The sequence below is a fragment of the Notothenia coriiceps genome, unplaced genomic scaffold (assembly GCF_000735185.1).
Source record: "Notothenia coriiceps isolate Sejong01 unplaced genomic scaffold, NC01 NC01_scaffold00000339, whole genome shotgun sequence".
In the NCBI taxonomy this organism is placed as follows: Eukaryota; Metazoa; Chordata; class Actinopteri; order Perciformes; family Nototheniidae; genus Notothenia; species Notothenia coriiceps.
In genome coordinates, this window is record NW_011333040.1 from 14,084,447 (window position 1) to 14,098,811 (window position 14,365).

Sequence of the window (14,365 nt, forward strand, 5' to 3'; positions counted from 1 at the left end):
TCTCGATGAGCGCTTGAGTAAAAACATAACAATGAACACATTTGAAAAGTGGGGGGGACACAAACGGGATTTTGAAAAGTGGGGGGGACATGTCCCCCCCTGTCCCCAGTGGAAATTACGCCCATGCCTATAGGGCCCTTTTACACAAAGGAACATTCTTTCAGTTTGTAAAACATGGAAGACCATCTGAGTGTCCCCTAATGAAGAATGACAAGCAGGTTGTCTCACCGATGAGGAGCGCTCTGTCTTGGGCAGGCTGTCTGTCCCTTTGGGCTCCGAGGTCTTCACTCCATCCGGTTGCTGCTGCAGACGAGACGCTGCTGGGAAAGAGGCAACACAAGCGTCGCTGTCATAGTTTATAAACTCAAGCACATAATGCTGCCAGCTGTTCTATCACAAAAAGGATATCTAAGCATGCAAGAGAATAAAGTTCTAGAGTGAATCGTCAGTCATTTCAAAAGAACAGCAACTGTGTGGAAATCACAGATCAGTCATTTTAGAATATATTCATTTCAGAAGAGTTTGTAACACAGACTGGTCCTTCTGGTGTTGGCAGTGAGCTCCACTAAAGAAGCTAAGGTGAGGATCAGTGCTCAAGGGTGTTTGGATATTAATTGCTCGGGATGTGGAGAGTGTTATTCTTACATCCGCTCCATCTAGATTTTCCCCAGATAGTGTTGATATGGGGCCCTTGTGAACTTGTCTCTCACACCTTCAGGCTATCACTGTCCCAGAAATATGAGCTCTTTACTGCTTAACTCACCTGGAACACTCCCCTGGGTTGCACTGCACGAACTGTCCTCCATTGAGCCGTACGTAAATGACTCTCCCTTGAGTGGCGTAACACAAGACGCACTTTCCTGTAGGAAGGGTAAAGGAAGTTAAGTCATATTTTTACCAGAAATGTTTTAAAGGAAATGCTGACAGCTTAATTATAACCACAGCTCTACTCCAAAACAGTATTGGCATTTTCTATACTTTTGACATGCAAATGAACGTAAGCAAAAATATATAGATTACTATGGGATTCATGTTGAGACCTGTCATTACTGGGATGAAGTTAAATCCATCAAACCTTCTCACATTAAGGTAACCAAAAAGGAACAAGATTAATAGCTTATTATTCCCCACAGTAAACATGGGCTGAATGATAAATATTTCATCAGCTGTGAGACGCTGCCTGCGGCTTTGGTTTTTGGGAAGTGGCATGCATATATGTACTTTCATTATGTGTTGTCTCTCTGCCTGTCTCCACCCACCAGTCCGGTGTCGTACTCCTCCTCTGCCTCGTGCTCCTCCACTACGCTGGCAAAGCTGCTGGCGTTGGAGGAAGAGCGGGAAAGGTCCTGCGCCTCGGGGATGGACGGCGCCCTGCAACACATCGCCAAACTACACACCTGGGTCACTCTGACCGCAAGAAACTCCTGTGTTTCCCATACGGTAAATTTATTTAAAGTAGGACAATCAACATGTTTTCTTTATTTTTCTTCTACTATTCCCTCCAAAAGTATAATTAATTCATCATCTTCATTTCACAGCACCTCAGGTAGCACTTTAAAGTAACGTGACAGCAGTGTGTTTGTCTGTGCCAGGTTATTGCGTAATCTAAAAAGCTGTTCTGTAGTTAATGCAACCCCCAAATTAGATTTCATCAAGGACTTGGCAATACTCAAGACCAAGTAAACTAGTTTTCCGGCTAAACATGTCACTCAGCACTATAGAAAATTCTAGAATATATTGTCTCACATTAACTTTAGTTTTTGCATATATATCATTATCTCAGATTGAAATGTCTAAAATGATTCTATTTTATTATTATTATTATTATTTTATTTGATCAACACTAGACACTGGCACGCATTCTGCTTTGCAGGTGACTCCTGCAGAATAGGATGAGAGTGTTTTTGGAACAACAATAAACAAGAATGTTAGAGACAATTTGAAATATATAAGGTGAATTGTGTGAGTAATCCTCCATGCAGGGTTGCTGTTCTATTTAATACAAATATTCCCTATTGACCGACCCAAGGGACCATTCATCACAAATATCTTGTCAATGTACGTACATATAATAAAGTATACTATTATATTGTTGATTAAAATAATATTCACCTGTTCCTAGTAGTAGGGAATTCAGGAGAGCTGTGATTGGAGTAGTTGTCTGATCTGTTTTCCAGAGAGAAGTGGATGCCCTCCGGTGTCCTCTGGGTGCTGGGTGACACCTCTCGACTTCAGGACAAGAATGGAGATTGACATATGAAAATGCAGTCAGTTTACTTATTTCATATGATGACACATTAGACAAACTCTTGAGGAATGTTTAACACTTTCATAACTTCTGATCATGTGCCTTTAACTGCCACAGACTGTTGTTTAAAGTTTGTTTTCCCATTGAAGGGACATGCACATCAACTGCTGCATCACACATATACATAACATACAAGTCCCCATTTTAACAACAAGTTGAAGGCAGTTTTATCGAAATGGATTGTGTGGGAGTCTCTAAGTGCTCTTCATATTTCGGTTCATGTATGAACGTGTATGTTTTTTCACAATGCACTTTTATTCAGCAGCAGGTAAGCTTGTTTGGATATTACTGAATGCATTAATGAGATTGTTTATTTGGCCAACACATTATTTCCATGCACATTTCAGATTTACAAAATATATGATAGTAATTAATATGTGGGTGCATGTTATCTGACAATTGTATGCACGTATCCTGGGCAACCCCAGCTGCTGTTAATGTCCCCACAAGGAACAACAAATACAGTAAAGCATTTCCAATCCCCATTGTTTCTCTAAACAGCCCAACAAAAAGAGCTTGCAAGACTTAATTTGCTCATTTTCAGTCTCATACTTTCTTCCCCCCCCCCCTCCCAGAACATGTTTACATGCTTCAATGTTTAAAAAACACTTTATTGGCCTCCGGACAGTTCAATGGTAGGAGCTGGCGGCCAAAATGCGGTCACCACTGCCTACAGTAGTAATCTGTCAAATCCTGACCCGGCCGAGCATTTCAGGCAATGTCCTCCCCTCTGTCTCTCCCTTTCAATAATAAGATCTCCAATAAAAGGCCCTCTGGTCCAAAAATACCCCAAAAACACTTACACTCATTGTCTGTCTGAATATACGAGTAATCACCCTCTGTCTGAAACCCTTCCTTTAAGTGCCTGTCTGTTTAAGCCCCCCTCCTGGAAAAGCCCATTGTGCTCTCATTGGCAAGCCAGAAACAAAGGGTAGACCCTTGAAAAGTTAGTTCTATAGCAGTTGTTGGAGATAGTTTGATGGGGGGCTTATTTCTATAAGCCTGCATGTGACATAGGAAGGGAAGATCCTAAGGCTTGTTGATTCTCATGTTAGCTCACTAGGCACTCCAGATGTGTGTACACAGGCACTTAAATAGAGAGTCTTTCATAATGTGTCCAGTTTTAACAGTGTGCCTTCTAATGGCTAATTTCCTCATTCTAATGCCTTGCTTCCATCTGTTGCAACACTATTTTGTCCTCACTACCCACTCGCTGCGGATCAGCGGTGCTCTGTCCTCTCACCTCCTCTCTTGGACCTCCTGGATGTTCTCAATGCCAATGGCGCTGCTGCGGCGGGAGCTGAATGGGCCAGACTTTTTCCTGGTCGGGCTTTTCCCAGGAATGATCAATGACTGATGGTGGGCAGGGAGAGGAGAGTCAGACACACGATCGGGGGTTGTTTCATCATTCACAAGTATATAGGAAATATGTGCACATGTAGAAATATGCGGCAAAATGAATTATGGACTGATGATTTGATTAATCCTGTGACACATTAAGAAACATGTTTTACAAATCCACTCTGCTCTGAGATTCTGAAATTAGTTAATATTAATATATTCAAGTAACATTTTAAATTCTAAGGTCAGACTGTGGAGTTTAAAGATTCAAAAGGTCTAGAACACACTGACTGTGTAAAAGAACATCAGTGGGAGTGTTTTTTAAATGTTTACTTTTCTGTCACAGAGTAGCCATCAGGCTCTACAATAAAGGCTTGACTGCCTAATAAGAACTCATTAAAACTCAAAACAACCTGCCCTGTATGTACCTATGACTTGCACTATAATGTATATAGTTGGACCCGCACTTCCAAATTGACAAATTATATATTCATTTGAATTCATACAGTCACTTCTTTTCATTTTATTTCTTACATTTCTTCCTTTCTATTTATTATTATTATTATTACTATTATTATCATTATTCTTTAATTACATTTTAACCTATAGGCTACAGTCACGTTGTACATTTAAAAAAAAATAAATATATATATATTCTTACCTTTCTTTATTTATATTATTATTATTATTATTATTATTATTATTATTATTATTATGTGTCCTGCTGTGTTTACCATCATTGCTGTTGCTGCTAAGATACCTGAGTTTCCCTAAGGGGAGCAATAAAGGTTTATCTTATTTTATGTTATCTTTAAAGACCAATTTAAAAGTGAAATTACGTGTGGTTCGGGTACTATATGTATAAATGCATGAATGAATGAAGTTTTTATTAAAAACATTGCTACAAAATCTGAAAAATTCTCACTGCTACAGGAAATAAAACAGGCACATTTCAAACTACAAACTACATACTGCTCACTTACATTATGAAAATATGAAACATTAAAAGATAAAAGTAAAGAAAGAAAAAAGAGAGACAAAAACAGTAAACAAGAAGGGAGAAATATACATGAACCTCTTCTATTGTTCCTATTCCTATGGCACTGCCTCGGCGTCCATATTTACTGGGACTTTTCCCTGGAACAAGCAATGACTGAGCCACACAAGACAGGGAAAGCACAGAGAGAGAGGAGAGGATAGATGGAAAAAAGTAAGGAGGGAGGAAAAGAAAAGAACACATCATAAGATATCATGCAAACAGCACAAATCATTTTAACAGCAAGCTGCAAAGGAGCTTGAAAAAGAGCTAGCAGTACGACTTAATAGAGAGCACAATATCGAAGAAATAGTCAAAAGCTTTTAAAGCAAACTGGGGTCCCGACACAGAGGGGCACAGCAGGAGATAGAGTGCCAAAGAGAGAGCAGACATGTCGCCCCTTTTTGCCCTGAGGGTTACAGGGTTGCTTAGCGATGCATTCAGAAGGAGAAAAAAGGAAAAAACAGGGCAGACAGAATCCAAAGGGAATAGCTTTTAAGGAATAGGCCTGTAACATGGGGTTAAGTTAATCCCATATCAAAGTACTGACAAATCCAAAACAGCAATGAATGTCAGAAAAAATGAAATATATTTAAGCCCATCTTTGAACAAATAGGGCGTTGCGTTCCTTGGCTTGTGCAATGCATGCTCTGCAGTCACACATGCACATATACAAGGCTGCGAAGAGAGGTCGTAACACGTAACAACAGGAGCAAACAGACATGACAGAAGCATAGTAAGGAGGGAGGGAGTCTGGGTAGTCATACAGTTACACTAAGCACACTTCAAGGCTGAGGATAGAGACTTAACCGGGGCTCTAAAACAATCTCACATCGAGAAGGAAACCATCTGATTCATTCCACGATGGATACTATATTCTTCACATCATCCTTGATTTCTAACCTAACAGTCACCCTGTTTGAAGATGATCTCAACAGATGAGAATGAATGATGAAATTAATGATGGTGATTTTCCAAACAAAACCATCATTAATAGGAACAAGATGAGCCGTAAATTAAAAAAAGGCAAACAATGGAAGCCACTTTAAAATAATGCAAGGGTAAATTAAAAATGTCAGGAATGAAAATCAGCATTAAATAATAACATAATGAGAGTAAAGTGATACAATGTGCTGACAGGGGTAATTAGCTTATAAGAAATAATATAGGGTAAGCAGTCTGTATTCATCCACTGTGCTGGATATACTGTATACTTTATGTATGATAAGTGGCTTCATGTGAACCAAAACGGGCTACTTACAATCCCTGGGGTTTTGGGGCTCTCTGCGGGATTGTGGGTAAAGCTGCCACTGTGGCTAGTGGAGAAAGTGTTTGACTTCCTGTTACTGAGGCCCATGGCGTCCATAGACTGGCTTCTGCTACGGATGACCCGCTACAGAGAGAAATGAGGAGATACTGTCAGAGGATCCACTTTGATGTTTTGGGGGAAATGCAACTCACCGACCGATTTCTCAAAAGATCGTATACCAAATATATGTGAATATATTTACAATAAAATTACATTAATCCAAATTAGGTCAAGTTTCATAAATGAGGGTATGTTTATCTGTATTAAATATTCACACACATTGATGGAAGGGCTTTTTAATAGAAAGCGTTGTCACAATATTTAAGTAAAAAGTGATGATAATAGAGTTAATGATGGATGAATTCCATTTAGCTGAATCTGTTTTCAGGGTCTTGAATTATTCTTTGCTCTTGTGATCACCCTAACTTTTATTATTATTTTTTTATTAAACCTTTATTTAACCAGGTGGTCCCATTGAGATCTCCGATCTCTTTTTCAAGTGATTATGTGTACATGTGATACTTATTGTGAAATGTTAATAAGTGTGAAGATTTTTGGAATAAATGTGTTGAATCTCTGAGAAGAACAAATGTGTGTGTACTTACATGTGTGTTTGTTTGTGTGTACACATGACCACATCCTGGTTTGTGCTTGCATGTGTGTACGCAGGACTATTTTCGAACGCTTAGGGGCAGTGCCAGTCAACAAGCAGGAGGGAGAAGCTGCGTGAAATAAATGTAGGTTCACAGGAGGTCGAGGAGAGTGTAGGCTTTGTACATCTCTATGTATCTTTTGAGGTGTTTTTGTGTAATTAGAGGGGCAGATGAAACACAATGTGAGCAAGGAGGACAGCGAGAGAAAATAGGAGAATTTACACAGTTTGAGGCAAAGAGAGGGAAACATATAATTTGTGGAGATTTGAGGGACAGAAAAATATGCTCTTGATAGTTAGAGAAACATACAAAATTTGTGTGCAAGATTTATAGAAAGGTATTGTATGCTTGCATGCATAATAAAATAATTTGAAGCCAGAGGCTGAGAGAAAAATTGGTATATAAGATGGCAAAGAACGACTTGTTGTCACAGGGAGAAGGAAAGACAGCTCAGAGGGAACTCTGCCCATGGGTAGACATGCAAACTGCATCATCAGCTCCCTAATGAGGGGTCATTAAATCGTTCATCAGGCACAAACAATCACAGCTTCTACCGCCGAGCCTCAGCGGCGGGGCCACGCTCCACCACCCTAATGTCCATTGATGAAGCACTCAGTCAGAGAAAGTGACTCTCGTACACAACAGGACACCGTGCAGCCCCGAAACCACACCATCATGTACAAACACAGCAGTCCCAGCCAAGTGAAATCAAATGCCACAGGGCTGTTCTTTTGAGATACTGCACATGTTCTCTGCTTTGTTTTCTCATGTGTGAATACCCAGAATCCCACCCAAGAGAGGGAAAGGGAAATAAAAGCACCCTAAAAGTTTGTGCATTCGCTCTCATGCATGTGGGGTTGCAGATTAACAGGAGGGTGCTGTACCTTGAAGGATTCAAAGAAGCCTCCTCCGCCTGCTCCGGCCCCGTTCTCCAGCTTTTCATCGTCTCCACCCAGACCCATCATGGACTGGCTGTTGATGTGCAGCTCCTCGTACAGAGTCTCCAACAGGGCTGACCGTGTGCGCTCCTGACAACAACAACACACTCAGTCTGCACAGGTAGTAACTCTGTCTAAGGCCCAATTCCAAACCGACCCCTTCAACCCACAACCCACTTCCACTCCCTCCAACAGTGGCTCTACATCGGTCCTCACTTCACCTGCTGCATGTCGCAGAACAAGCTGGGTAAAAATAGTTCTGTGCAAACATTTACTCGTAAACTGTGCAAAAAAAGAGACATTTAATATTGTCATGTTGATTTGAACTTTAAGGTTACATTGTATTTTCATATTTTTTAGACCCAGGTCTAGAGAACCATAGACTTGTTTATTTGATTGTAATGTTTCGCATATTTACAGGGACTGTTGCAAAAACCAATCATTAGATTTCAAACAAAAATAGTTACATAAAAAAACACCACTAAAGTGTATTTTGAATTTTAATTATATTACATTTTATATAATTTTTATTTGAAATCTGCCTAAAAATATCCCTAAAATAGCTGTTTGAAAATGTATGACATTTCCTGTTTCTGCCTGAGATAGTGGAGATTGTCCCAAAGCTGGCCGCTGTATTTACACCCTCCACCTGAAATAAGGGTGTGACTACATATGGAGCGCACTCTGACACGGAGGGTTCGGTCAGGAATTGGACTATGTCTTAAATTCACCTTACTTCATCGTTTCAAATTTGGGTGACAGTGATGAAAATATGATAGGACCACGTCAGGATGATAGACATCAGCGCTATAGCTCACTGGCTTGTTGAATATTTAGATGATGATAAATCTATGTTGGCACTTGAAATAAATTCCTGTTAGGAATATAGGCAGTAGGGTGCACACCTATTCCAAAGTTGTACACTCACACAAACACAGGCATTCACACTTCTCACCTCGAGCGTGGCAAACTTCTCAGCCTTGTAGCAGGCGTACTCAGCATTGATGAGCTTAGTGAAGAGGAACTCCCGGAACTCTGGGCCCTGAGGACGGTAAATATAAGGGAAGGAAAGTTGGAGAGAATGAATGTTTATGATGTCTGCTTACAAAGGTGAATCAAGTTTGTGTGACTGCAGACCTTTTTGAAAACGGCAGGGTCAGGCAGAGCCGGCCCAAAGAAAGGTACATCATCCCGCGCTGTCACAGACACCTGGAGGAAAGAGCAGGTGAGCAAAGGCTATGATACACTGAGATACGTGATGCACATGTCAATTAAAAATACAAACTCCTGAAAACAAAAGTGAATGAATATGATTTTTTTTCTTGATACAGTTTTGTCTGTCTTTGGCACCAACCTTGTATGTGACATTTTCCGTACACGCGTTCTCCACCTGCACCACCACGTACCCATGCAGGAAGTTGGACTGGATCATGTCTGGAACAAAGGGCGTGTTCTCCTCCTGGAACACGATGGCTACGATATCATTGCCTATGTGCCTCTTCCTCTGAAGCTGGATGGCACAGATAAACAAAAGTCACAACGGCGGAAACATCCAAGATTACCAGTTTGAGAAATCACAGAAGCATGCTGGTCGCAGAATCACTGCCAGGATTCGTGCTGACAGATTGACTGGGGATAAATATAGTCCAGGCAGAGAGGTGGACAGGAATCTAATCCAAAAATACCACCCTGGTTTTAGAATTTTATCAGCCAACTTTTGCTACGGATTTAACACAACAAGTAAGTTATATCTGCAGAGCACCTTTACATCTATACAATAAACAAAAATAGTATAAACAACAAGTTCTTGTCACATATATGATGGAGCATACTACACTTAGAAATAACTTACCTATAGGCCCTTATAAATCGACTTTATCTGTCTTTGAGAACTGCCACTGTAAGTGATGTTGCCCCTCTGCTGTACCACGGGCTATATTGCTGAAGTCCCTTTACATGAATGAAGCTGTGACAAGGGTAGACTATTTCAGGCCTCAGCTTTCACAGGCTGTAGACAGTGTGGGAATTAATTAATCCAAAAACCAGTTAAACAGAAATGGAGATTCTGCAGATGGCTGACTGTCAGGGTCCTATAGCGTCACTGCTTAAAAGCTGCATTTTCCTTGTTGCCAAAAAGTTAAAGGTTGCCAAAAGAACGCTTGTGTACTTGGAGGACAGTGTGACTGTGCCAAAGTGTGAGGTTTCTATCCAAGCTATATATTTTTTAAAACTTGCCAAGCATTAGGAGCAACTTCTTCCCCTGCTGAAATATGAATTTTGTCACCTCAGTACCTTTTGCTTGGAATTCTTATAAAGACGGCTCAAGTGTCAATTTACTTTTTGTAAAAAATTGTCAATTTAATTTATGACTATAAATTATTTATAGTATCCTGTATGTAATAATTTCCCAGAAATGTTTTCATACTAGCAGTCAAACCATGAAATAGTAGTGGAAATCCGAATGTCAACATATATATTCTGCTCAGCCATCCGAGATTAACCCAAATCACTCCACAGGATGGAAGCTGAGGCAGGTATATCAGATTCTGCAAACGGATACAGTTCGAAAAACAGATCTGCTCAGTCCTAAATGTTCTTGGTGCAGCCAGTGTTGGCAAAAATAGCCCCAGCTCTGGTGATCCTCCTCAGTAAACATTGTGACACCTGCACTGCAGCAGCATGAGTTGATTATCCTCTGTCAGTCATCAGACTGAAGTCCAGACATCTCACAAAGGCTCCTCACACCTGGTAGCTGTAGTATCAGTCAGTGCACATATTTACTCTGGAGTTTATAGATTATTCTTCCACATTTAGCAGTCTAATTACTTGTCAGTTGCTGTAAACTTTAAAGCAACTGACTGTTAAAGACAGTCTGTTTGTTCACATGAGAACAATCATCCATCTGTTTCAGGCGCTGGCAAGATTTCGTAATATGCTGAAGTCATAGCAGTCATAACGACCAGACACTTTAAGTCAGAACTGTTTGGTAGGAGTCCAACAACTCAATATTAAATATGTGCAAATGGTCCAGACTTTTATCCTAATCAAAAGTTTATTCTCTTATTTTTTGCGATACGTATGCATTGTTTCACAGGAAAATAAGGTTTTGAAGAGAATTTAGGTTACAATTTGACAGACATAAATGAGTAGCAAGTCATTTGTGAAGAAAATTACAGCCTCACCCAGACCGCTTATTTTGATACATCTAATGATAAAGTTATTTTTGTTAAAATGTATGTCTCAGACCGTAGACAGGTTATATTTGGCTGTAGAGGCAGGGCAGCCAGGTTACTACTGCATCATCCCTGAGCTTATTAGCTGCCAGCTTTGATATTTACTTAAGCACAGGGGCTTTCTTAGCTCAGAAAAGCCAAATAACATTCCTCCCATTTCTCTGTGCAGATGGACTACCAAACTCACCAAGGACAGTCAGACACTTAAAAAGCTAACTCAGTAAGCGTGGGGCTGGACTGAGACACTTGACATCTGTTAATGCCATACATCCGCTCAAATCTAATCCCATTCACTTAGATCTGGCTGCATTAATGTTGTAGCTTCTCCCTCCTGAGATAATGCTATGTTATTAAGGTTGCACTTTTGCCTTTTTTCTTGAGTTCCCTCATGAATCATGTTATGTGGGTGTTGTTTATGTCCTCTGTTTCTCTTCTTGCCTCGGCAATGTGGACAGTCTGTGCAGGGTCACTGTGGTGACAAAGTTCAAACCACTCAAAGAGGCAGAGCAGAGCTGAGGACTAATTCAACTTACTGCAACATTTCATCAAAGAGATAAAAGTCTCTAGCCACAAAAACCAACAGCAGGGAAACGTGCTAGTAAGAATATTGCATATGCTTTTGGAAAATTGTCAAAACAATTAAATGTCTGTACAACAGTACGGCAAGTGAGGACACCAGACCTAAGAAAATGTGATTGCTTAGAATAATGCACTTTACTTGAAAAGCTCAAGTAAAGAAGATTAGAACATATTTTAAATGGTCCTATTGTGCTTTTCTGGGGTTTTCATTTTCCTGTAATGTGTAATACTGTATGGGTTTGTGTGCATGCGAATGGTCTGCAAAGGCTAAAATGTTTTTATTCTTTCTGAACATTAAAGCATGTAAACATTTCACAGTATAGGCACACAACACAAATATGAACCTTAAAGTTAGCATAATAGGGCCCCTTCAAAGTATGCATGCTCATTAGTTAAAGTGATAGTTTTAGGAAATAAGATAAATTGCTTTCTTGCTGTAGCCAAGAGTTAACATCAATACCAATCTCACTGTGAGCCTGAAAATGGAAAAACTGCTGGCCTTGCTCTGTCCAAAGTTCAAAAGCACAATCTTCCTACCAGCACTAATGGACATATTTTTGTATTTAATCTAGACAAAAACAAAGTTAACATGTGAAACTTGTGGAAGGTAGGGGTCATCCAAGAACAAGTAATTAACCTTAGCTGAGAGGATTGTATTTGAACATTTTTCACATTTTTGCTTTAGTACGAATAGATTCAGGGTTAATTAGAGGTAAGAGTTTTTATTTCCTTCGGAAATATTGTGAAATCTTTTTATCTTACTCAGGTTTTATTTATCAAATCAAATCAGGTTTTATTTATATAGCACATTTTAAAAACGATTTTTGGTCGAGCCAAAGTGCTATACATGCAATAAAAAACACTTTACTGCGATAGCAACAGAAGACAAAAAATTACAACAGCAAATATAAAAATCAAACACATGGAAATGTCATGAGTCGTGCTCCGCTCTGACTAGAAGGCCAGGGAGAAGAAGTGAGTCTTTAGTGTCGATTTAAAAACCCCTAGGGTCTGGGCCGACCTAACATGGAGGGGCAGAGTGTTCCAGAGCCTGGGGTCAGCTGCTGCAAAGGCTCGGCGACAATAAAGTGAGAAAGTCAAACTATTCCTTTAACCCTGCTTATTGGTGTATTAGTTTAGATTGAGCATCACATGATTTGTCTTGCTTCATAGGAATCCATCATAAAATGTAGAGTTCAGCTGTTGCTCTCATCTGATGTGTGGAGGATTTACATGGAGAACTTTATAAAGGAATTAGTGAAGGCCATGAAAACTACCAAGAATACACATATAAGTTACCCTGGTAATGAATCATTGGAATGTCATTATACCTGCTGTGAGTCACCTTCCGTGTAAGGCAGCTTGGTGGACACATGGAACATTATGTCCATATTATGGAAAGTTGTGTAGACGGATTCGGTCCCCGTCTGCCCATGAGCGACATCCAGTCCACCCCGAAACCTGAAGAAGAAAAAGAAGAGGTGGAGGTTTAAAAAGCAAAGAAGAAGCAAGAAATAGAAGAGAGTATAGAATGGAGGAGAAGAGAAGACTATGAAGTCAAAGAGAGGACTGAGATGAAAGGAGAGAAGATGGAAAAGAGACGAAAGCTGTGTAAGGAGTGGAACACAAGAGCATGCTCTCTGAGGACCCAGCCGATCCACCCTCATCCATCATTGAGGGAATGCCAAGGGCACTTCTTCTGCCTACTCAATCACAATGTCAGCAACACTGCAAATATCAAGACACTCTAAAGCGCTTTTTTAAGACAATTCTGATCAATAGCAAAGTGAATGATGGCCTGCTTCTAGCAGACATGAGGTGAAGAGCTATACTAAGAATCAAGCAACATTAAATCTGCTGCAAAGAATCAAAGAAATTGATCTTAAAAGTGTCCAAACCCTTTAAAGTCATGAAGTTCAACCTTGTGGCCCAGAAACTCCAAGAACTCCACAAAGGAGGGACTTTCTTCCATGTTCCCAAACAGCTCCTCTTCTGTTGTCTGAAGAAAAGGACATTTTCAGGAGGAGTGAGACATACTACAAAAGCAAAGATTAGCAGTGGTATCTCTGAAGTTCACTCACCTGGCCAAACGCTTGATAAATAACCCCAAACTTGAAGTTGTTGCTGATCACATGCTCATCAAAGGTGACAACGAGCATTGATGCCTGAGGACGAGAGAGCAGCAAGTATCCAGCTTCATGAGATGGATGTGTCATGTTGGTTGATATCAAGAGATCATTTTCTTTTTGAAATGCCTACCTTTGGATAGAGGACAGGATAAAACCTATCCACGTTTACTTCTTCACAAACAAGCTGTTAACCCAAAAAATGAAAATGACAGAATGAAAATGCACTGAAATACAGTTTGTGACTTTGTATTCTGTGTGATAACAACTGCTTACCTTGGCCATCTGAACCACATTGGGGAACTCGGTGAGGCAGGAAATTGGAATCACATCATGGTAGGTTTTTATCTTTGTGCTGAAAGGCAAACCGCTTGAAAAGTCAAAATACTCACTGTTTGGTTTAACTAATCCAAAGCAATCCTCCTGCTTTAATGTTTTCTTTCTTTGATGTTGAGCATTCATTCTAATTAATACCAGTTCAAAGGGGACCTTTCCTATAGATGTTGTATGGAGCTGGGAGCATAATGTTTTTTTACGCTATAGATGATGTGTTTGAACCTAAGTTCGCTGAGAGAGGGTTGAATAGATATCAATGCAGTATCTGACAGGTACATTAAACAGTACCACAAAAACCTTGCCACATCGAGTACTGAAACTAATTATGAAAGACGAAGTCGTTGGGATACAAGTTAGGCTAATTAAAATACTGAATTAACTCAACAAGGACATCCACTGTATCGTTGCCTATTTCCTCACTACGTGGTAGCTCAACNTATAGATGATGTGTTTGAACCTAAGTTCGCTGAGAGAGGGTTGAATAGATATCAATGCAGTATCTGACA

The 14,365-nt window shown here is 40.0% G+C and overlaps 1 protein-coding gene across 1 annotated transcript in view; it reads right to left on the reverse strand.

The window, feature by feature from the left end:
• LOC104951284 (rap1 GTPase-activating protein 1-like) overlaps positions 1-14,029 on the reverse strand; it is a 15,518-nt gene extending 1,489 nt beyond the window's left edge. Inside the window, exons 1-16 of the mRNA XM_010777921.1 lie at positions 13,800-14,029; positions 13,657-13,710; positions 13,479-13,562; positions 13,296-13,396; positions 12,729-12,858; positions 8,940-9,095; positions 8,723-8,794; positions 8,541-8,627; positions 7,532-7,675; positions 5,947-6,078; positions 4,725-4,802; positions 3,552-3,661; positions 2,113-2,229; positions 1,260-1,389; positions 764-860; positions 213-320 (exon numbers count right to left, since the gene is read on the reverse strand). Coding sequence (XP_010776223.1) covers positions 213-320; positions 764-860; positions 1,260-1,389; positions 2,113-2,229; positions 3,552-3,661; positions 4,725-4,802; positions 5,947-6,078; positions 7,532-7,675; positions 8,541-8,627; positions 8,723-8,794; positions 8,940-9,095; positions 12,729-12,858; positions 13,296-13,396; positions 13,479-13,562; positions 13,657-13,710; positions 13,800-13,985 — 1,786 coding nt within the window. The 5' untranslated portion in view covers positions 13,986-14,029. The remainder of the gene's footprint in view (positions 1-212; positions 321-763; positions 861-1,259; positions 1,390-2,112; positions 2,230-3,551; positions 3,662-4,724; positions 4,803-5,946; positions 6,079-7,531; positions 7,676-8,540; positions 8,628-8,722; positions 8,795-8,939; positions 9,096-12,728; positions 12,859-13,295; positions 13,397-13,478; positions 13,563-13,656; positions 13,711-13,799) is intronic.
• Between the last annotated feature and the right edge of the window lie 336 nt (positions 14,030-14,365).